Source organism: Ursus maritimus, unplaced genomic scaffold (genome assembly GCF_017311325.1).
Source record: "Ursus maritimus isolate PB19 unplaced genomic scaffold, ASM1731132v1 scaffold_32, whole genome shotgun sequence".
NCBI lineage: Eukaryota > Metazoa > Chordata > Mammalia > Carnivora > Ursidae > Ursus > Ursus maritimus.
The window spans coordinates 20,741,642-20,765,389 of record NW_024425786.1 but is presented as its reverse complement, the minus strand read 5'-3'; the positions used below and the strand labels follow the sequence as shown (position 1 = coordinate 20,765,389).

At 49.4% G+C, this 23,748-nt stretch overlaps 2 protein-coding genes across 5 annotated transcripts in view; one reads left to right on the top strand and one right to left on the bottom strand.

Moving 5' to 3' along the window:
- Positions 1-13,909, top strand: part of EYA3 (EYA transcriptional coactivator and phosphatase 3) — a 95,571-nt gene extending 81,662 nt beyond the window's left edge. For all 4 annotated transcript variants that reach the window (XM_008694535.2, XM_008694534.2, XM_040619105.1 and 1 more), the window contains 4 exons: positions 609-723; positions 1,772-1,893; positions 8,119-8,219; positions 10,209-13,909. In XM_008694535.2, coding sequence (XP_008692757.1) covers positions 609-723; positions 1,772-1,893; positions 8,119-8,219; positions 10,209-10,289 — 419 coding nt within the window. In that variant the 3' untranslated portion in view covers positions 10,290-13,909. The remainder of the gene's footprint in view (positions 1-608; positions 724-1,771; positions 1,894-8,118; positions 8,220-10,208) is intronic.
- A 3,182-nt stretch (positions 13,910-17,091) lies between these two features.
- On the bottom strand, positions 17,092-22,998 carry XKR8 (XK related 8). The gene is made up of 3 exons (XM_040619103.1): positions 22,622-22,998; positions 20,257-20,453; positions 17,092-18,680 (listed from the first exon to the last, which is right to left on the bottom strand). Exons 1-3 carry the CDS (start codon positions 22,912-22,914, stop codon positions 17,971-17,973), a joined length of 1,200 nt encoding a protein of 399 aa, XP_040475037.1. The 5' UTR covers positions 22,915-22,998; the 3' UTR covers positions 17,092-17,970.
- Between the last annotated feature and the right edge of the window lie 750 nt (positions 22,999-23,748).

Genomic DNA, 23,748 nt, shown 5'->3' with positions numbered 1-23,748 from the left:
GAAGGGAGTGCAGTACAAGTAAATGACGTTCGTGAAGTTGGTCATTCAGCACGGAGTCTCGGGTCAATGTGTCGTGAAGGGCTGAGAGCACAGCCACCGTGGGAGCAGTGCGTGGCAGCGCAAAGACTTCTGAAGCCAAAAGCCATTAACTTGCTGTGTGGTCTTAGGCAGCCCCCCTTTCCTCCCTGGGCTTTGGTTTCTTTATAGAGATTGGAAATGCTGCAGACTCTTTGAACTGTAACCCCCTCTTTGATTCTTGCTATCACATCTAAAGCAGTGCTTCTCAGTATGGTCCACCAGCTGCCAGTTAGGTTACTGGCTGGTGAGAAAGGAGTGAGCTTTGGCAGAATCTAATCACAGTATCTCTTTCAGCTGATTTTGTGGCGGTGGTTTATGCCCCCCCCCCCAGCAAAACATTCTGTTGAAGAAAGTCAAAAAGACATCTTAATTAGGCTACTCCAGGGTTTTACCAAGAAGAGAAACTTGTTAGCTCATTAGAATATGTCAGTAACTCTTCACTATTTCTAAATTGAATTTAGAAGTTGCGTCCTCAATGTCAGCAAGGATATGTTGTCAGATGATAAATGTGTCTGCTTTTATTCCCAAAGGCCTACTCAGTCCCCAGAGAAAGGAAGCACTGCAGAGACTCAGAGCGGAAATTGAAGTTTTAACAGATTCCTGGTTAGGAACAGCATTAAAGTCCTTACTTCTCATCCAATCCAGGTATGGAAAATTTGGTTCTCTTAGTTCTCATCCTCTCCTAGGCGCACTCTTTCCTACCCCAGTCCAGGATAGGCCACTCCCTAACACCGGTTTGGGATAGGGGTGAGAGGAGTTGAAAGGATGCAGGCAAACATTTAGGCTAGGTGGGAGGCTAGGTCATTCTATGCTGACAGCACATGTTCAGATTTTCAGAGAATATTTATATATGAAAGCCTTTTTCTTTTCCCTTACTTTTTGCTCACAGAATTAAAGCTCAGTAACCCATAATCTCCAGCCCAGGAATGGGCCTGGTCACATCAAAGAATCCCTGTAGGAGACACATCACATACCCCAAGTACAGGAAGCTCCAAAGAAAGGTATCAAAACCCACTCAGGAAGGCAACATTCAAAAGAAAAGGAAAAATTAAGCAGTTTAAGGAGATTTCAGCTTGAAGCTTGCAATGGAAAATAAATATAGTCAAATACAGTCTACGCCGGTACCGCATTGCTCCCTCCCTCGAAGCAGGAATTCCAGATCTACAATCTAGTAGAGCAAACAGTAAAACTGACACCAAGGGGAGGATATCTGTGCAGGTAAAGGACATGTGAAATTAATGGGTATTCTGGAATCTGTGTTGCTACTGTGTGAAAGGCAGAGAGGACTTAAATCATATCTTATTTAAGGGCTGAGTTGCATTCAGATGAAAGAGCACTGTGACTGAAAGTCTTCGTTGCTGGTTTTCTAGCGTGTGCTGTCAGTGACATGGGTTGTTGGTTTGTTTGCTAACCAGTGCAGTGAGCTAGAATGGCCAGAAGGGAAATGGGGCCAGAAGCAAGTTGCTGCTCTGTGCCCACGTATATTTGAATCTCTGTCCTTTAATATGGAAAATAAATAACCCTGGGGTAATTAGAGCAATAACCGAACATGGCACTGAACAAGGATCAGGCCCTTTGAGGTTAGTTTTTAATAAGTAGATTCTAAAGAGAAGACCCATTTGAATTCTTGCTCTCAGGTTGGTTGAGTTTCACCTTTTCCTATTCTTTTCTTTTTCTTTTTTCTCCCTTCTAGAAAGAATTGTGTGAATGTTCTGATCACTACAACCCAGCTGGTTCCAGCCCTGGCCAAGGTTCTCCTATACGGGCTAGGAGAAATATTTCCCATTGAAAACATCTATAGTGCTACCAAAATTGGTATGGTTTCCCTTCTGTTTCTTGCCGCTTGCCTTACGTAATACTTCATAATTATGACGTACTTAAGTTATTTACCAATCCCTTAATTAGACACTTTATATATATATATATATCTCTAATCCTCACAACAGTCTTTTCCTAGTATTAGTGATGGGCCAGTTCAGGCTTAACAGTTGTAGCTTCCTCAAGGCTTCGCAGCCAGTAAGTTACATAAACTGGGTTCAAATCCAGGTTTGTAGGACTTAAAGTTTATCATGTTCGTTCCTTTTATAATAATTGAGAAAATATAATATGTAGCTTGGAAATCTATCTATTTTTCCTCATTCCAGATTGATTTTTCTTTTTCACAGAGAGAGCGGTGTAGTATAGTCTAATAGAAAAAGCACTAGACTGAAAATCAAAAACTAAGCTGTATACTTAAAACTGGTGAAATCCCTCACACCCATTCAGATGGCTGCTGTCAAAAAAAGAAAGAAAAATAGGGGCACCTGGGTGACTCAGTCGGTTAAGTGTCTGCCTTTGGCTCAGGTCATGATCCCAGGGTCCTGGGATCGAGCCCTGCATCAGGCTCTCTGCTCAGCAGGAAAGCCTGCTTCTCCCTCTCCCTCTGCCTGTGCTCTCCCTGCTTGTGCTCTCTCATTCCCTCTCTGTCAAATAAATAAATAAAATCTTGGAAAAAAAAAATAGTTGGGGTGCCTGGCTGACTCAGTCAGTGGAGCATGCAACTCCTTTTTTTTTTTTTTTTTTAAGATTTTATTTATTTATTTGACAGAGAGAGAGAGAGACAGCCAGCGAGAGAGGGAACACAAGCAGGGGGAGTGGGAGAGGAAGAAGCAGGCTCCTAGCAGAGAAGCCTGATGTGGGGCTCGATCCCAGAACGCCGGGATCATGCCCTGAGCCGAAGGCAGACGCATAACTACTGTGCCACCCAGGCGTCCCCGAGCATGCAACTCTTGATCTCAGAGTTGTGAGTTCAAGCCCCACACTGGGCATAGAGTTTACTTAAAAATAAAATTAAAAAAAAAAAAAAAAAAAAAACGAAAAGAAAAAGAATAACGAGTGTTGACAAGGATTTGGATAAATTGGAGCCCTTCTGCACTGTTGGTAGGAATATAAAATGGAATGACTATGATGAAAAACAGTATGGTGGTTCCTCAAAAAAATTAAAAATAGAACTATTACATGACCAGCAATCCCACTTCTGGGTATATATCCAAAAGAATTGAAAGCAGGATCTCAAAAAAATAGTTGCACACCCATGTTCATAGTACCGTTATTTACAATAGCCAAGAAGAGGTGGAAGTGACTCAGATGTCCATCAATAAATGGATAACATACATACAGTAGGATATCATTGCGCCATAAAAGGGGAAAAAATCTTGTCATATACTACCACATGTATCAGCCTTGAAGACATGCTAATTGAGTTAGCCAGTCACAAAAAGGCAAATACTGTGTGTTTCTTAGAGTAGTCAAACTCATAGAAACAGAAAATAGAATGGTGATTAACAAGCTTGGAGGAAAGGGAAATAGGGAGTTATTGTTTAATGGGCATAGAATTTCAGCTTTGCGCCATGAAAGTTCTGAAACAACAATGTGAGTATACCAAACACTGCTGAAATGTACATTTTAAAATGGCTAAGATGGCAGATTTTATGTTTTTTAGTACAATTTTTTGAAAAGGAAAAAAAAACAGTAATAAGGACTAGAATTCAGGGCGCCTGGGTGGCTCAGTCAGTTAAGCGTCTGCCTTCAGCTCAAATCCCGATTTCTGGGATCAAGCCCTGCATCCACATCGGGACCTGCTTCTTCCTCTCTCTCTGCCCCTCCCCCTGCTTGTGCTCTCTCTCGCCCTCTCCCTCCCATGGAAAAAAAAAAAAATCTTTAAAAAAGAGAAAAAGGACTCGAATTCAAGTCCTGTCTCCCCCCACTTACTAGTTCTCACCTTAGGCAAATTACTTTATCTCCCAAGAGATATTTGCAACTCTTACTTGTTAATTCATACACAAATCTGTAAAGAACTGTAAACTATTAAGCATCAAACAAAATACTAGAAAAGTGGGCAGAAAAAACAGCCTGTTTGCAAAAGAGGAAAATCAGATCACCAGTAAATATAAACCTCACCAATTAAGGATATGCAGATTAAAGTGTGATGCATTTCCTATTTATCAGATTAACAGAAATTTGAGTCTGACAGCCCCAAGGGTTGTCAAGGAAATGAGAACACTTACTCTGCCTATGGGATTAAAAATGGAGATAGCCATTTGTTTCTTTTTAAGATTCCGTTTTTAAAAGATTCTATTTTTAAGAAATCTCTACACCCAACGTGGGGCTTGAACCCACAACCCCAAGATCAAGATTTGCATGCTCTACCAGCTGAGCCAGCCATGTGCCCCTGGATATAGCCCTTGAATAGTTTGTCAATGTCTAGTAGTCTGAGATGCATAACCCTATGATCAAGCAACTCCACTTTTAGATCAGTACACTTTGGTGCAGGGGTCTGCAGACTGTAACCCATGTGCCAGATTCTGCCCACTGCCTGTTTGTGTAGTTTCATTGAATCATAGCCACGTCAGATCATTTCCATAGCTACTTTCACACTGTAGTAGCAGAGATCATAGAACCTGCAAAGCCTGGAATATTTACTGCCTCACTCTTTACACAAAAAGTTGGCCCACCCCTGCCCTTGAGTAATTCTCATGTGCACAAGGAGACGTGTGAGGATTTTTTTGATGCTACATTGTTCATAATAGAATGTAATTGGAAACAGCCTCTTTGTAAACCTTTCCATGAAAAGAAAATTGATAGATGTATCCAAACAATGGAATGCTATATGGCAGTTAAAAGTGAATGAACTAAAACTACATACATCCATAAGGATTAATATGAAAAACAATGTTCAGCACAAAAACCACAGTGCAGATAGATATGTACAGTGTGTATCATTTATCTAAAGGTCCAAAATGGTCACAGCCATATGCCATATATTGTTTATGGACATATACTCACAGAGAGAAAGGAAGTGTCAACAGGTAGGGCTACACAGGAAATCACATAAATCTGTGGTATCTCATTATTCTTATTTTTTTATTTAAAGCAGCTATAAAGTGTTATGATTTGACAGAAGTGTGTTGACGGTAGGTTTACAAGGGATTGAGGGAAACCCATCCCCCTTCATGAAGGTTTTGCTCTCGCTGCCTCTGCTTCACTATGCATTTCATAAGAACCCAGAGCACTCACTAAGCCTTTCACACCCGAAAGGTAGATTTTCTTTAGTGCCTGTTAGTGAGTCCTGACACCCAAAGGCTCATCAAACTAATGGGAATGATCTTATTCCCTTTGACAGTATGCATGTTTAGTTGGTAATTTTTCTCAATCTCATTTCATCCAGAGCTAATTTGCAAAGCTGTGGGTACCTGGCACCTTGGTAACCACAGTGAGAGACTTGAGACTTTCCTTGATAGAACTGTGAATGGGAGCAAGGAGAAGAAATATTTGATTTCAGAATTATGGTTCTTGGGGCTCCTGGGTGGCTCATTTGTTAAGCGTCTGCCTTCGGCTCAGGGCATGATCGAGCCCCACATCGGGCTCCTCCGCTGGAGGAGCCTGCTTCTTCCTCTCCCATTCCCCCTGCTTGTGGTTCCTCTCTCGCTGGCTGTCTCTCTCTCTGTTAGATAGATAGATAGATAGATAGATAGATAGATAGATAGATAGATAGATAGATAGATAGATAGAATTATGGTTCTCTTAGTTATCTTGGACATTCAAAAGAATTCTCAAAATTGTTACTGAAAATTTCGGAAGTGTTTTTGATAGGGGAAGCCCAGAAACCTAGTATTCTCCAAAGGCTAGTTGATCTCACAGTTAGACTCAGTTTGACATTTGGTAAGCTGAGTGATCATTGGCCATATCCTCCTGAATGAAAAGCTCATCTTCAGGATTGTCTTGAGAGTGTAAAGTGGAGGAAGTATATTTACCAACGGTATGGGAGCCATTTTTTTATGTGGCTACTTCTTCACTGAGTTGTTAATAATTCTGTCTCTTAATCCTTTGAGACGAGACATTCCTAAAATGTATATCGTCCTTGATCATTACATGCCATGACAATGAAAAACTTTTTATGTCCTTGTCCTCTAAATATGAGACATTCCCGGGTGCCTGGGTGACTCAGTCGGTGAGGTGTCTGCCTTCAGCTCGGGTCATGGTCTCGGGGTCCTGGGATCGTTCCCCGAATTGGGCTCCCTGCTCATCGGGGAGCCTGCTTCTCCCTCTCCCACTCCTCCTGCTTGTGCTCTCTCACTCTCTCTCTGTCAAATGAATGCATAAAATCTTTTTTAAATAAATAAATACGAGACATTCCCTTTGTTAAGTCTTAGGAAAAAAGTCTAAAATCTGACTGACTTAAGGTTCTTTTCTATAGGCAGATCATAAAGTGGACTGGGTCTGGCAGAGGTTGGCTTAGGTTGTAAGGATGTAATATTTGCCATGGAATTAGACAACTCTTCAACACTTTGAACATAACAGGAATCTATTAGTTGAACTATTTAATATTTGAACTGGGGCTCCAGACATGGACTACAATCATTTACTGAATCCTTTATGAGATTAATACGCGGTGTTCTGCAAACACTGGCTGCATTGCCTGACTTGAATGTCGGCTGACAGTGCTATTGTAAAATGAAGTGCTGAAAGGGACCTAAGTGCACCGGAGCCAGGCTTTTTATTAGAAGTGGGAGACTGAAGCCCAAAGTGGACTAGGTGTTTGGTCCAGGTGACTGCTTCACCTGAGTTGAGGTGCCAGTTGGGCTAGGGATTTCAGAGACTTGTAATTGCCCAGAGGTGCCAAACAGGACTTCTGAAAATGCGTGGATAGCTTCTTGTCAGTTATGGCGTCGTCGGCTCGGATGCATGCGTTTATGTCTTTATTACAACAATTCTCCAGCAGATGGCAGTCAAGTGCCTTGAGGAAGAGGCACCTTTTTCTTAACCACACAGGAACCCTGGTGCTAAGTCCCTGGATCTGCAACAAGGAAGGTTAATGGAGCAAGATGAAGGAGGAAGCAGGGTTAGGACCTTGCTTAACTGAAGAAGGTGGCAGAAACAGGGAAATAGAGTATAAGAAGGTGAAGAAAGAGCAAGGGAAAGAATTTCCTTTATTTATGCAAATAAAGTACCTTTCCCACAGCAGTATCATCTGTGCATGTTTCTGGTTTGTTCCAGATGGGATTTGAATTTTGATACACTGCCATGTTTCTCAACAGTTGTCTGCAGTGGATTGAAATCACCTTTTCCCAAGGTCAACTTCAGAGATAAACTATCTCAGCTGCAGTGACAGCATGTGATAGATATTCTGGATGTGACAGGTTTACTGCCATGTTCATCCATACTCTGGGGCTGTTCCCCCCACTGAAAGACATAACACCCAGGCCCAGGACTATTTCTGGAAAATGGAGAATTGGAGGAAGATGGCTGTTTCCTATTGCTTGTTTCTAACAAGAAATCAAGACCTTATGCTTCCACTTTTTTTTTTTCTACGCCGAAACGGTTTCCTTCCGAAATCATCCTTTCATCGTGGCAAGATAGCCAGGGCCTAGATTGGAGCCTGGAGCCCAGAGTGTAGCTACTAGCTTGTTTGTGATCTGGGATGAGTAACTAATCCTTTCACGCCATTTTCATCTTTACAATAGGGAATGATACTCATCTCACTGGAGTATTTTGAGAGTTCATTAAGGGAATACCTTGAGAACTGCTTTGTAAGCTGTAAAGTACGGGAGATACGGAGGAGGGAGGTGGTATCCCAGCTCTCACACTGCCTAGGCCCTTTGCTTCCCCACCTTAACTAAGGGGCGCCTGGGTGGCTCATTCAGTTATGCGTCTGACTCTTGATCTCAGCTCAGGTCTTGATCTCAGGGTTGTGAGTTCAAGCGCCCGCTGGGCATGGAGCCTACTTAAAAAAAAAAAAAGAAAATTCTCCACACTTTTAAAAATAAGAACCTAAAAAGCACAATGCCTAGAAAGCCTGTTGCCTTAATAGCACAATTTCACATTCTTTGGGCAGCGGGCCTGCTGGATGTCTAGCTGCCAGCCCCACTCCCCACCAAACTACATGGGCTGCCACTTGTTTTGTCTAAGCCTAGGCAGGTGAACCAGCAGCAGCCATCATCTTTGGTGTTGAAAAAAAAGGTAGGGAGAATGTCCTAATGGGAAATTTCTTTTTCTTATCAGGTAAGGAGAGCTGCTTCGAGAGAATTGTGTCTAGGTTTGGAAAAAAAGTCACATACGTAGTGATTGGAGATGGACGAGATGAAGAAATTGCAGCCAAACAGGTAACCATGGTAAAGAGAATGGTCCATGTGGGAATGCATCAAGCGATTAGAAAAATGGTAAAAGTCAGAAATCTTAGCAATCTTGTGCTTTTATAATGTTTTCTCTTCTCTGCCCCATTTTTCTTTAGAGAAGAATGTTTGTTTTCCCCCCAAATAGATTTTTCCCCTCCTCCCTGCCACTCAGAAATCTTAAAATCTTTCAGCCCTGTTGTAGGGACCCCCATCATTAAATGTGATACGGGCCCCATCTTCCATCTTCATCTTAGAGGGCAGTTCCTTCCCAAGAGCATGGGACTTAACCAGAAAAAGGCAAATCAGTCTGACTTTTCCAGGTTTTAGATTCTCAAAAAGCCAGTACAATCAAGTGAAAGTTACTTAGATAAAGTCCTTCCTGTTTTCGAGCCGGGAAAGGATTGTTCTGCTGTTAACCTCCTCACTGTGCAGCTCCCAACTCCAGGCCATCTCATCTCACTCCAGGAAACAGTACATGAAAGAGTCTTGGCTGTGGAATCTAAAATTAATTGGGTCCGCTCTCCTCCATTGATTAGCTGTGTGACTTTGGACAATTTACTTCTCTTTGAGTTTCCTCATCTGCGTTTATTAAATAGATCTGCAGAAGTTCTTTTCCTCTGCCCTAGTTCCCTTCCAGCAACTCTGTTTCTTACGTTTGGAGGCGGAGGGTTGCCAGCTAGGACCAGCTGTCCTGATTTTCTTCATCCAGTTAATGTAAAAACTTCAACTGTTAATAAACTGAGATTGGTAATCGGGTGGCATTATTACCTCATATATTTTCATTTACTATTTTATGTAGCAATTCAAGGACCTTTATTTTTTTTCATGTGTTAGCTTTGAGGCTTTGATTCTGAAGTGCTTGGTGCCTCTGGGGGGAAGACAGCAGTGGATGGAGGCAGCAGTGCTGCTTGGTTTGAAGAAGGGAGTCGGGGGGTTAAAGAACAGTTCAGTCATTAGCAGAGTTGGTGGGTGGAAGCTGATGCCTGTAATCATCTACCATAGAATATAGCCATTGGGAGAGGCCTCAGAGCTCCATCCAGTTCAGCCTCTACCGTGTGAGGGACCTTTTCTGCAGCCCCTTTCATGGAAGACTTTCTCGTCCTTGCTTGAATAAACCCAGGATGGGGAGACTGCTTCCTGTGTGTCGTGTACTCTTGTGGGGTCTTCCAACCTGTAAGATGTCCCTCCTTCCACTGAACTAAAACTTGTATCTCTAACTTTCACATCCTGGTCTGAGTCCTGAGTACGACGTAACAAGTCTGTGTCCTATTCTGTATATTAGAAGCCTTTTAAATATTATGTGTGAGCAGCATGCTTGAGAAACACTGAGCCTGCTGCCAGAAGAACTGCTGTAAGACTACAGTATTTTGGAATAACTCGCGAGCAGTCTAAGCATCGGGGATCAGTAACGTGAATCCCCTTCAGCTTCACTGAACATGGTTTCCAACGCTTAGATTTTTTTTCAGATCCTTTCTTTAAAATGTGGCTTCCACAGCAGCACATGGTATTCTGGACATGATTTTGACAACATGGTAAATGGGATTATTTCTTAGATCTGTATTCTGCATCTTAGTCTTGAACGAGATTTGGGCTTTGTAGAAACTGATAGAAACTTTATCTGAAACTTAAAGAAAACTAACCATCTGTAAGAAAATGTAATATGTTAATAGTAATTTCTTACGTGGGTCATTTTATTTGATCCTGAAGACCCGATACAATGGCTAGAACAAGTGTAGATCATAAAAGCACAGTTAACCACAAAAGACCTGATAAAAATCTGTCGCATTTGTTAAGCGTCCTGTCGTGTACAAAGTCCTTATACATATGACTTACTTGACCCTTACAGCAGCCCTATAAGGTGGGCAGGCGTAGGGAGTGTTACCAGGTATCTTGGGGAGAGGAAGAGGTATGTAGGTGAATACAAGCTCCCAAAAGAAGTTGGGCTAATCAGCTATCAATTGTCTCCCTCTCCTCTAGCACAACATGCCTTTCTGGAGAATCACCAACCATGGAGACCTAGTGTCCCTCCACCAGGCTTTGGAGCTTGATTTTCTCTGAGAACTGGAATGAAGACCCTTCCCCGTGAGCTCCTTTTCACTCCTGAAGGGAGCTAGAGACCGGAACCATCTGGGAACTCTGTCTCTGTCTCTGTCTCCATTTCTGTCTCTGTCTCTGTGTGTGTGTCTCTCTCTCTCTCTGTGGAATGCTGGCGAGAACACAATCAGAGCCAACAGCTGCAAGGGACGAAGCTCATTTCTGCTAAGAGTGAGCTGCAGCCGTGTCCGTCCTGGTACACAGGCAGGGGACGGTTGGATTGAGAGAACAGTAGACTCACCGCAGCTACAGTGCTTTTAATTCTTCTGGTTTTTTGTTTTATTTTGTTTCAAAAAATGAAGAAAAGAAAAGGAAATCTGGGGGGCAGAGTTGCACTCTTAGTTCGTGCCCAGTTTGAGAACTGCTCTGAACTTGCGGTAACAGGATTAATGTGGCAGACTTTCGTGATACCATCTCTTGCAGTCTTTGTAATCTCCTTAGCTCTAGAACATATTCCCAGGGAATGTATATGTTATTTTTATAGTTAAGGGTCTGGTCTCTGAAGCAGGTTTTCCCTCCTTTCTGTTTCTAGCAAGAAAGGGGTGTGTAAAGTTTCCTTGGAAAATAGCGGTTGAAATATCTAAAATACCTCTCTGTGGCAGGAGCACCTCTTCACCTGCTCCCATGGTCTGCTCTCTGGGGTGGTTTCCTTCCCGTTCTTCCGTCTCCTAGTTTGCTAAACTGTGGGGCGCTGGACACTGATGAACTTAGACTTCGGTATTTCCCATCCCAGAAGCCTTAGTCCCCTTCGCAATCCCTGTCCCCCTTCAACCGAATGGCACAACCCGAGAAACTCCCCCTCTTAAGACAGTGAATTCAAAGCCTTCAGCTTGACTTTTATTCAAAGACTATATCCCAGAGGGCTTACCTCCCAACTGAAGGGAAAGGACTAAGGCTTCTTCGGAATTTCTGCTTCTTTGGCTCTTGAAACAAGAAGATTCCACTTTTTCCTCCTGCAGAGAAGCACCCTTCCCCAGCAGATGCTCACCCCTACAGCCTTCTCTTACTTCTTAGTCATCAGTACTAGACTCTTGGCCCTTTCCTGCCCTCTGTACGTCACATCCATCTCCGTGCAGCTCTGGCCAGTCCCTCAGCTTTGGACCCAAGAAGTTAAATCAAGTCTAAGAACAGACTCGTAACTGCGTTTGACTTCCTTTGAAGCCCTTAAGCCAAGAAAGGTATTTTGGGCATCTATTTACCCAAATCTTTGCCTGAAACTGAAGAACAGATTGCTGTGATCGAAACCCACTTTTCCCATGGAACACCCTTCCTGCTTCTCAAATCCCATTCTAAAATGGGGAGCCAGAAGGCCAGAAAGACTTTCCTGATTTAAATGAGGGTGCTGGAACCTTACTCCATGCCTGAAAATTTAATCCTGGGCTAAATGCAGGAACATCTCTCACCCTGACCTCTAGGAAGATTGGTGGGTGCCAGGCAACTAATCCCAGCCTTACAGCCCGGCTGTGTCTGTGGGTGCTCCGTCCCTCCAAGACAGACGGGCATCTGCTCAAGCAGGACGAACTTCCTGGCGCCGAGGAAGTTGAGCCTCTCCCAGGCTGCCTGGACAGGCGATCGCCTAAGCACCTCAGCTGTGCGGTCTGGGTCCTTGGCGGGAGGCATCCCTTGACCAACCCCAGCTGTAACTGCTCGCCCCCAGAGAGTCTTCGAATCCATTTCCAGAGATGTTGCGGCACAAAGGGGCCAGGCTCCTTCCGATGCCAGGCCACCCAAATGGCAGCAGAGAAAGACAGATAGACACATTCCTTCAGAACTGATTGGGAAAGTGCTCCATTCCTCAATTTTAGGGAAGCAGTTTTGGGGAGGAGCTGAAGTCAGTGCTCTTTACTTAGCTGGCTCTCTGACCTCGTCTCTTGTAGCAGGTGGGGAAGAGTTGGGGCGTGTGGTCTGAGGCCAACCCTCCGTGGTCTGTGTTCAGCACAGTTGTTCACATGCTGCTCTGCCTTGCGTGATAATTGATCTTAGAAAGCTCTATGCTGGGCCTTTCTTCCAGGCCCAAGCTCTCCCCATACTTGGCAGTATAACTGCTGGTTCCCTGCGCTGGACATAGGCCACCTGGTTGGTGCTGTCCTTCAGGCTTGTGAGGCTGTGGAGTGGTACCCCCGTCATGCACACAGGGCCACACAAACACTTCCCTCTCCCTGCCCTTTGGGAGAAGCTCTTTATCCCTATGAGTTGGACTCCTCTTTCAGTGGCTTTTCCCCCACTCCCCCACCCCCACCCTGACTGCCCAGCAAAAGGAACTTGAAATTGGCTAAGAGAGGTGAGGAAGCTCTACCGAAGCAGAGCCCCTCTGCTCTCTCCTGCTTGGGGCTGTCCTCATTGTAGGACAGACAGAAAATGAGAGCCTCCCGGTTCCTCTTCGCCAATATGAGTTGTCCAGGGAACACAGTGTTCTTTTACCCTGTGTTTTCTTCCTCCCCAGCACAAAGATCTGGAAAGGAAAGTAAGAGGGTAGCACCAAGAGCTCTTGGAAGCTGAGGGCAAAAGGATACTGTGGGTCATTTCCTCAAGGGGAAGCCCTCTTTACTAGAAGGTGTCCCCACGAAATTCGCCGCATGATGAGTCTCTCCCCCAGCCGAGCACTGTGGGTCTCTAAGATGGGTCCATACGTGGTGAGGACTGTCTCTACGGCGGGGTCTGGAGTTGTCAGACGGGTCCTGGGATTGAGAGGTGGCTTGACTTTCGAATGTAAAACTGACTGTGCCTTAGCGTCACCCTGTCCAGTGCCCCGGGGCGGCTGGCCGTGTCCAGAATAGACGGCTGTGCCAGACTCAGCTGCCTGTTTGGGCTTGTATTTGGTTTGGGATGTCCCTGTCTTCTGCTCTGCAAGTTGAGCGGCAAAGCTGGTGTCCCAGGAGACTTGTGCCACAGCTTGTTCGCAGGTTATACAAACTCACTGTAAAGCTCCGAGTAGAACCGGATTGGCAGACTCTAGCTGCAGCCTGCCGAGCTCCGAGACGTTGACTACCTTGAATGGGGGTCGGTGCCGCTGAACCGTGGGGGAGGGGCAGGGCCACATTCTCCCTCTTTCTGGGAGAACGACGGTCTAAGCCAAGGGTGGTGAGCTTGGGCCTCCTCTCCTCACTCCTGGAGAAGAGGGACAGCTAGGGCCCTTCTTAAGCAGGCTTCTACTTCTTACCACTAAACTGGCTTCCTTTTTCATCCAAAACTTGGAACTCCCCAGATGTTCACACTTACGAAGAAGCCAAATCTGAATTCTGGGATTCTAAAATATCTTAAACTACGAGAGAAAATCTAGTTCTGTCCCACCCCCGATTTGCAGGCCCTCTGTCCCTTCCTCTCCTCTGATTCAGACCGCTCCAGCAAGCAAGGCTCCGCGGCTAATTCCTGATGCACTGACGGGAGCATCTCATTAAGGACAACTTCTACTCAAAACACGACCCTCTGGACTCCAGATGCCTCGTTGGGCAGGAAAAGGCATTGAGTGGATCGGATATATTTATGTGACTGCGGGCATTCGTGGCTGTGTAGTCCTTGACCATAATGTTATATGTAATGGGAACTATCTTATAAACTTGAAAAAATAAAGTTTTTATTTTCTATACAGTTTGCTCCTGTGTCTTTTCTGAGTAGGATCAGCCCAGTTGCCCAGCTAAGTAGGCTCCTAAGTAGGGCTTTGTAAAAAAATCTGAAGAGCTCACTAGATGGCACCCTTCAGTAACCTAGTCATTAATTTCAGCAAAAATAAAGACAAACCAACCATTTGTTATAAACAAATGTATATGGGGAAATAAAAAATATTTTAGAATAACTTGCAAGGGAAATTTTATTTCTTAATTGTTTCTAAAATCTATTGCTTTTTAAAGTTTAGGACTGGAATGATAGAGGTTTCATTTGCTGTCAAATGTGCTGAAATTTGATTATTAAAGAGAAATCAGTACCTTGCTGTGATGAGCTTAAAAATGCAAAAGCAATAAAACTGACAAACTGATATCAAACCTCGCTCGATTTGGCTTGGTTTCCTGTCATATCAACTATTTTTGCTCGTTTCTTCAGCTTTGGGTCTGACTGCCCTCACTGCTCTGGAGGACGGTCGAGAATCCCTTTGCCTTTTCTTCCAATGAAGGAGGCCGGAACTCCGATCTAGCTTCCAAGTACCACATGTGTCAGACTATAAGATGTATTTTTCTCCAAATTGATTCCCCCTTAGAAAGGGGGTTGCCTTGGGGCGTCTGGGTGGCTCAGGCGTTAAGCGTCTGCCTTCGGCCCAGGGCATGATCCCGGGGTCCTGGGATCGAGCCCCACATCGGGCTTCTCTGCTGGGAGCCTGCTTCTTCCTCTCCCACTCCCCCTGCTTGTGTTCCCTCTCTCGCTGGCTGTCTCTCTGTCAAATAAATAAATAAAATCTTTAAAAAAAAAAAAAAAAAAGAAAAGGGGGTTGCCTTGTATTCTAGGCATTAATTTTTTTCATCAGAAGGTACACATTTTGAACAACATCCTAGCTGAAGCAAACTTGTTAGTTGTTACATCTTTACTTGGTCATAAGTACAAATACTGGAGTGTTAGCTGCTTTTCAAGCCCTAGGAGTAAACATCTCCATCTCCCCTCTAGTAAATATATGCGTATTTCTCAAAAACCTTTTGCTGGCAGGTAAAAATCAGTAATTCAGGATGGTTTTATTCTTCAAAAGCAACTTTCTTGACCTTTAAAAGAAGTTCTTGATGGGAGAGGCGCCTGGGTGGCTCAGTCGTTAAGCACCTGCCTTCGGCTCAGGGCGTGATCCTGGATCCCTGGGATCGAGCCCCGCATCAGCCTCCTCTGCTGTGAGCCTGCTTCCTCTCCCACTCCCCCTGCTTGTGTTCCCTCTCTCGCTGGCTGTCTCTCTCTCTGTCAAATAAATAAATAAAATCTTAAAAAAAAAAAAAAAGTTCTTCATGGGAATCTTGAAAATTTCTAATTGCAAATAATGTCACTGCCAGCTAACTCTTTATTCTATAAATTTTATATACAAATGAAGTGACTGCTTCATTCCACAGATTTTAGGTGGTATACCTTGTATGTTGGGTTTTGTTTTTTTTTTTTTAAGATTTTATTCATTTAGTTGACAGAGCACAAGCAGGGGGAACAGTACAGGGAGAGGGGAAAGGAACTTCCCCACTGAGCAGGGAGCCAGATGTCGGGCTCGATCCCAGGACCCTGGTATCATGACCCAAGCCAAAGGCAGAAGGCAGACGCTTAAACATCTGAGCCACCCAGGCGCCCCTGTATGTTGTTTCAATTTAATTACATATTACCATCATTTGACAATTTCATTTAGCAATTACAGATGAGAGTTTAGCCAAAACATTAAAAACACACAACTTTGGGATTTTTCTCAGGAGAAAGTAGGGAATTGCCTAAAGCACTGTGTCCTCTATTTGGACAAATATGGCATCTCCCCTGAACCTAATCTCTACATATGACAGGAAACTTGGAAAAGTAAATAGCACCAGTATTTGTTTTAGCGAAAGCCTTAGGGACCTATCTATGTCCGAGGCTAGGCTGGGCACTAAGCCCACCCTCTGGGGTCTCAACCCTTGATATTCTCAGTGACTTGAGAGAAATTATAATGATTTCACTTATGGATGTGTTTATGTGGGTTTAAATGTATTCAATTAAAAGAATGGTCCTTTTATAATACTGTATGTCAATTCTACCTCAATTAATTAAAACAACAGCCAGGTGCGGGGGCGGAAATGATCCTTTTTCTAAGGCCATTATATCCTATTAAGAGATGATGAAGATAATGGTAGTTTTTCTGCCTCTTTTTGTTAAAATTAAGTCAGCAGCCATGTTGGCCGTTTTACTGGTCCGTGAAATTCAAGTCTGGAAATCACTGGACGGGACGATCCTGGAGATCCTTCCGGCCTTATCTTTCTCTGTATGTCGGAAAGCACCAGTATCATCTCCCCAGGGCTCCCTCCACACACACACACCCCCACCCGGCCCAGCTCTGTCATCCTTGGCTCCAGACCAGCATAGCTGCGCAAGCCTCCCGCCAGGCCCTGCTGATTTGGTCCCTGGAATAGAGCACATCTTCACGGCTCTTCCCCTCCCTCCTTTAGGGCTGATCGGTTTCTCAGGGAGGCCTTCCCGGGCCATGCTATTCAGAACTGGAATTCCCACCCCCAGCACGCGTTCACCCACTCCCTGTGCTTTCCCCACTTTCACCTTTTACACTATCTCGAACAGTTGTACTTATCCTGTTTATTCTGTCTCCGCTAAAATGAATAACAGAACCCAGACTATCCTGGCTCCCCTCACATGGATGATTGTACCTTTTCCTTCTGTCTCCAGTGCCCTTTCCTATGCCCTGGTTTCCGCAAACCACAGATCTTCCAGAGCAACCAAAGTTCCACCTCCCTGGCATCGTGGCCCACATCCACATCCCCTAAGCTGCCGCTTCACTGACGCCCTCCCTGAGCTCCCGCACACGTACCTTTCTTCACCCGGCTCTGGGATTCACGTCCTGGTCCCAGAGGCGCCGCGGCTCCTCCTGCCGGGCCTCTCAGCAAAGCTGGTCAACAGCACACACTGCAGTCGGCCCCAATCTGGGTTCGGAAGCCCACCTGGCGGCGATCAACCCCACGGTGGCTTACCAGCCCCCGAAACTTGGAAAACCAGGTTGAGAACCAGCCCTCTTCTCTGGTCCCAGGGCCCTTACCAGTTTTAAGGGTGGACTTCATGTCCCTGACCCTTCTTTCCAGGTGTCTTTAAACTCTAGATTTAATGACACACCAGGTTGGAAGTTTTCACGGGGTTTTAATAATCATCTAATACTGTGACACAAGAACCACACACACGTGTCCCTCACCTGCTGAGACACATATGCACACGCCCTCTCTTCCTCTCACACGGACTCTGAGGTAGAAAGTGTACTGCCTACGGTAGAAAAATAACGGGCTGAGCCAGGCCCAGATCACAGGCTCCAACACTTGGTTGAAAGGAGGCCGCTTGAGAGCAGGGCCGGAGGCCGGGCCGGCTGCACGGAGGCCTCGGGGAGGCTGGCAGGGCCACGAGCCGGACATCCCCGGCTTCCGGCAGGACCGCCGCTCAGGAGTAGCTGGAGAGGGTGAGGGATAAACCTCCGGTGGCAGCTGGTCTTGTCCCAGCCTCCAGCCTCCAATATTCCCGGCACAAAAAGTGCTCTCAGCCAACATCTGTCAGATGAACGGATGGCAGGCAAGGCGGAGAGGAAGAACCGTGAACACACCCTGGAGACCCAAACCTTCTAGCCCAGGGTCGGGGGACCAAGTGGTGGGACGGCACCTCCACCAACTATTGCAGAGGTGGCCAGGGAGGTGAAAATACCATCTCTGGAGCTTCGGGGCACAGGCTCTACTGGTGCTGAGGGGTGGGGGGGGGAAGGAGGGGGTCTCTTCTTTCCTCCCGAAGTGCCTTGTACCATAACTGGAGCCCTCGCCTCCCCAGGGCCCTGCTGCTCTCATCTGTTCTCATCCTCCAAGGCAGGCCTGTGTCTTCACTCAACTCTGGTGTCCAGCGCCTGGCCCGTGAGGCGTCAAGCGCCTCTTGAGGGCATCAGGGCCCGCAGCAGCAGCAGCAGCTTATCTTCTGCATTCTACCAGATTCCATCTGCTCCGTGCCTGCGGGGTCTGGCCTTGCCTCAAAGGACCCCATTCACGTCTCCCTTCCACGGCAAAGCAGCCTCATCCCTCACCCTGGGGAAGAAGCGCCGCGCCAACTGGGCCATGCGCCTGTTGTGAGGCAGCCGACGCCGCTCGACGGGGTGGAGGCCCTGGGTCCCATCCACCCGGTCAGGCTCCCAGCGGCAGCTCGGGTGCAGCCAGTGGTAGTACGCAAGCCGCAGAGCCAGCCCCAAAAGGAAGCAGATGCCGCTCGCGGGCAGCAGCATCCGCACGGGGATCCCACTGGGCAGCCAGGGGATGTGAGTCCACCAGGCGACCACCATGAGGACGCTGTCACCCAGGAGGAACGCCAGGTGGATGGCGGCGCGGCCTCGGGTGCGGCCCTCGGCCACGTTGAACCAGCAGAAGTAAAGAATGGTGGCCACGGTGGCCCGGTAGAGCCACTCCGAGCAGGCACCTGGCATGAAGTCCGTGCCCTGCAGCCAGACCCAGAACAGCAGCACCAGCCACAGGCCCACGAAGTGCAGGGCCACGTAGCGGGGGAAGAGAGCGGAGAAGAGGGCCACGGCCAGGACTCGGGGCCACAGCAGCAGCAGGTTCCACAGGAAGTAGACCACGGACGAGCCCAGCCCCAGGAGCGACTTGGAGGGGAGGCAGGCGCGCAAGGCCCGGTGGTAGTCAAGCAGCGCCCACGAGATGCCCACGAAGGACGTGCAGATGCCGACCCCTGTGGAGAGGATGCGGAAACAGGTGAGCCCCGCGGGCAGCCTGCCGGGCCCTCCCTAGAGGTCACGGATGCCACGGGGCCCCAGAAGCGGGTGGGAGAGCCCCTGGTGGCTGAAGGGAAACTACAGCTGGAGAAGATCTGTTCACACAACCACAAACAGAGCGAGGGCTCAGATATGGAGTCTGCCCTTCGCCGCAAGGCTTTACTTTTCCGGTGCTACCACGGTGATATTCTTCCAGGACTGGGGGGAGGGCTGTGTGACTTACATACCCCCATCTGCACCCCTGTCACCCAGCACCTGGCGCCCCGGGCCCCTGGCCACACCCTGAGCATCTCCTAGGGCCCTGTAACCCTTCCTTACCCAGAAGAGCGCAAGCCTTTCTTGGCACTGAAAATCAGTAATCCCAGTTCCCGCTTTAGTAGTCTCAGAAATGGACGCAGGAAATCCCAGGGGTGGCAACAGGCCCGGGGTGGAAGCTGCCCTCCAGGCCAGGGGGGCCAGCCCTGCCATACAGATAGAACGTCCCAGCTCAGACTGGGCCTTTGTCTTGATTTTTCAACACTCGAAGTTTACTTTGGTGGAGATCCTCTCCCACCTCCTGGCTGCCCATCCTGGACTAGAGGCACCAGGACCTCCAGGGAGGGGTGAAAGCAGCACTGGAATGTCTCTAGAATGCCTCCTCCCCGCCCCTTTCCCACCACAGGCCATCAACAGATGTTTACTGGAAATCCGTTGCAGGCCAGGTAGCCACGCGCTCGCCCTGGGAGCAGATGTGGGCAACATCCCTTCCAAGTACCCCACCCCAGGTCTCAGCACGGCCGATATCCTTGCAGCCCGCCTAGCACGCTGCATTCGCCGACCGGACAAGCTCAGCCCACAATATCTGGAGCACGTGCCCTGTGAGCTCCAGCCAGAACTTCCCCTCGAGTCACCCATCCCATCCCCACCCCATCCTACCCGCAGGTGACCGGGTAACACCGCACCCGCTTCTGTCTGGAGTCTTAGCACACAGTAGTTATCTATTGCCTTGTCTCTGTGCTCCTCCCGGGTACAAAACATTCCGCTCCCTTGGGGTCCCCAGCAGCCCAGGACGCGGCACAGAATAGCAGCTGAATAAATGTTGGCTAAATAAAAAGGCGAATCTGTCTCTTCCCTCGCTCCCTGCCTCCCGTGTACATACAGTGGAGACTGTCCCCAGGCAGCCCTGACCCTAGACACCCGCGGCCCTCAAACAGAAACATGTGCCCCGTGAGTGCTGTGTGCCCCGGAGCAGATCACTTCACCTTTCCGCACCTCCTTCCTCTCGGGTCAATCGGAGAGAAATGGCACCACCCCAGGACCTCTGCGCCTGTGAGCAGTGTCGGCAGGGAAGCTCTCAGCCGCCCGGCCGTCATGACCGTCATTTGTCCTCACTCCAAAGGCTAAGGAGTAACTGCCGAATTGAACGCAGACCTGCCTAAGGGACAGCCTCCCGTTTTCTAAGCAGCCTTTATACAAGACCGCGAACACTCCTGACGTTGGTCGGAAGCTCCCCCCACGCCATAAGAGGGGGACTGGCCACGGCCCATCACTCACACTGGTAGGACTCGGCCCGGCCGCTCTGCAACACGATGGCCAGCACCAGCGTGAGCTGGGGAGTCGTCTCCAGGAAGGTCTCGAAGAGCCGCAGCATGCTGATGTCCAGCGTTAGGAAGTCGGCGTAAGCCAGGTCAAACTCGGAGGGCGCCTCCTGCTGCCACACCAGGAGCCCCTGCTGCAGCCCCTGCACACACCTGGCGGGGCGGGTGCGGATGCCCCAAGGGGCCGGGTTAGTGTCTGCTGGCGTTCCACCGTCCCTCACCCACCGCGGAGACGCAGGCGCGCTCCAGTCCGAGCTCATCGCACCGGCACGAGTGACGTCACCTTGCCGAACTCATTCCTCGTCGCAACATGGGGATCCGTACCGACTACCGCGCTCGGGCTGGCCAGGATGTCTCAAGGTCATCACAAACCCTGCCCCGTTCACTCCTTCCAGCATCCCCGCTTCGGAGATAGGAAAATAGGACCAAAGAGCTAACGAAGGGTGGAAACAGGATTTGGACCCAAAGTTGTGTGAATTCCACAGGCAAGCTATGAAATCGCCTCAGGGGATAGTTCTCAAATGTTAGCAAGCCTAAGATTTTCTTAGGACCCTGTGGGGGAAGGGGAGCCACTGAGAGCTTCTGAGCACAGGCAAGATTGGTTGGATGGTGCTGTCGCAAGATCTCTCTGGCTATGGAGAAGTGGAAGGGGAGGGGGGTTAGGCAGGAAGGACAGATGCATTTAAGACGACCGTCCAGACTGATGGGCATGGAGACAGACACAGGGTTAAGGGAGTCCAGAGGCTGGCAGACAGGCCTGGCTGACCCACTGGCACGAGGGGCGTAGTGGAGGATGCACCACGATCTCCCCTACCCGGAGCTGGTCTCGGCCGGCTACCGGGAGGTGAGCCCATTCACTCACTGCCAATTCATTCCTCACTTGCTGTCACTCCCCCACACTAGCGGAGCAGGGGGCAGGCCCAGACTGGGGCTCTCCCTCAGCGGGAGCCTCTGCCCCTGCTCCCCCAAGGCCCCTGCCTCAGTCTAGTCAAAAGCAGGAACAGAGACACCCTTTTCAAAACCAAAGTTCAGTAAAGCCTGCCTGCCTCATGCTCGGCAGAAATAGGAGCCGAGAAGATGCACGGCGCGGTTACGGGTTCGGGGCTCCTCGAGGCCCGCCAGGACTAGAGCAACTGCTCTCCTTCGTGCCTGCCCGCCCGGCATGTTCTCGATGCCTGCGCAGTCTCTCAGGCAAAACGGCAATATTCAAAGCTCCTCCTGGCCACTCCTGGGGACTCAATGCAGCTTCGTCAAGAAAGATCTGGAGAGAATCTGCAAAATGGATTCAAGAGCAGATCCTGGCTCCAGCCACCTCATCCCAACCCGGACCACATGGTGTCCTGACTCCATCGCATGACTCTGATCCCTTGGGTTCGGCTGCTTCATCTCTAGAGGGCCCTGCCGGTTCTGCAAAGGAGTACAACCCACACGGATTTTCTGGAACCCAGCCTGTGCCCAGCCCCGGCTGGCTCAAGGGACAGGGATGAGTCAGACCCCATCGCCTCGCTCTTGCTCGCTCTGGGGGAGAGAGGGTGGGGCAGGGGAGAATGAAGCTGGGAAGGAGGGGTTGAGAGAACAAGCTCCGGTCTGGGGGTCAGGGCTGCTGAAGCGCCCTGGTAACCCGGGTCATCCAGCCAGCTGACATTTCTTGAAGGCTTACTTGCGCCAAAGGAAGTTACAGGTCTTATTTCATTTCATTTAATCCCTACCCAACACAGGCAGGTGCTACAACCACCCCCACTGGAACAATGAATAAACTGAGACCCAGAGGGCTCAAGTGACTTGCCCAAGGCTCCACCCGCAGCAAAAAGGAGCATTTTTTTGTAGGGAACTTCAGGGGTCTGCCATTACACTAGAGTCCACCAGGAGCCAAGCACCAAGCTAGGCACCTTGGCTCCTGCCTTCACTCCCCACAACGGGCCATCTACCAGACCTGCCTCTACATTCCTGCCGCCTTTACACAGAGGAGGAAACTGAGGCTTACAGAACGCAGGAATGAGGCCACAGACGGTAAATTTAGCTAGCATTGGAGCCCAGACAGGTCTGATTCCAAATCATGTGCCTCCTCTTCTCTGGGCTTCAGTTTCTTCCCCAGTGCCAGGGAGGGCAGGGTTAGATGAGCTCCGAGGGCTCTCAAGCCGGCCTCTCCTCCTTCAGGGGCGGGGAGCTCACCTGTAAGCAGAAGTGCCCACACTCTGGGGCCCCATCCTCCCCTTCCCACCCCCTTCCCGGCGTCAGGGCTCTCCCCCGTGCTAGGAGCCCAGCTGCAGGTGCCGCTGGGCTGCGTTCCCCTTAGCACTGCTCGAGGGCGTGGTGCTCACCTGTACAGGTAGCCCAGCTGCAGGACGTGCAGCAGCGCCAGGCAGCGGCCCGGGGGCTGTGGCGCGTGCAAGCCGGCGGGGTCGGCGCGCAACCAGACCCAGCTGAAGAGCTGCAGCGCAACCGAGGCGAGGCCCAGCAGCGCCAGCACCAGCGCCGCCCACAGGTAGCGGCCGCTGAGCACATACTGGCCCGCGGCCCACAGGTCGGCGCCCAGGTCGATCAGGAAGGCGGCGGTGCCCAAAAAGCCCAGGACCACGTCCCAAAGGAGCGCGGCGCGGGGCAACCAGGGCATGACCCGCCAGCCTCTCCCTCTCCTTCTCCTCCAGGCTCCGACCCGCCCTCTGGGCCCGGGGTCGCCGCGGCAGGAAGGAGGCGGGCGCAGCCCCAGGGGCCGCCCAGGGCCCGGGCCTCCTGGGCGGGACTTCCCCGTCCCGCCCTGTCCGGGGAGGAGCAAGGCCCACGGACCCCGCGGCTGGGGGCGCCCGCGGTCCGCACACCCCGTCCGTCTGCGCCCCTGACGGCCACCCCCGGCTGCGGCCCCGCAACCGCGCAGGGTCCCCGCACGCAGCCGCGCTGAGCCCCGGGGACCGCTAGGCCCGACGACGGACCGGCGCGGCCACACTGCCCTTACTTAGCTCGGCTGACCTCTGATTGCCTCGCTTGGCAATTGAGGCAAAAGAAGGCCCGCGACGACGGAAATGGCCCAGGGAGTAGCGCCGGGGCTATAGGATCACAGCTCCTCACATCCGCGTTGTTGCAAACCAAAAAGGCCCGTTCTGATCCCCGATTGCGGGACTTCGCGCTCAGTGTGCCTCGAGTGCGGGCGAGGGCAGGGGTGAACGAGGGCACGGGATCTACACGGCGCCTCTTCCTGGCGGCTCGTTGTACTCCAAATGCAGAGGCCCGGGTGGGGGAGGACGTTTAATAACTGTTCAGTGACTCCGTGCGGGAGTTGTAGTAAACATTATTTACGTATGAAAAGGAGAAACGCACAGAATAAGATGCTCGAGGAGCTTTGTGTTTTGGATGAAACTTGGGGGAGAAAATGCGCTGGGGTGCGGGAAAGTGGTGCTTCATTTCCTGATCCCGCCGCTCCACGCGGGTTCCCGCTGCGGACGCCGGGCAG

Coding starts and splice junctions, on each gene's coding strand:
- XKR8 (XM_040619103.1), bottom strand. CDS start 22,914: ATGCCCTGGTTGCCCCGCGCCGCGCTCCTTTGGGACGTGGTCCTGGGC. Junction 20,454..22,621: donor CAGCTGGGCTACCTGTACAG/GTGAGCACCACG, acceptor CCGCCCCGCCAG/GTGTGTGCAGGGGCTGCAGC. Junction 18,681..20,256: donor CCGGGCCGAGTCCTACCAGT/GTGAGTGATGGG, acceptor TCCTCTCCACAG/GGGTCGGCATCTGCACGTCC.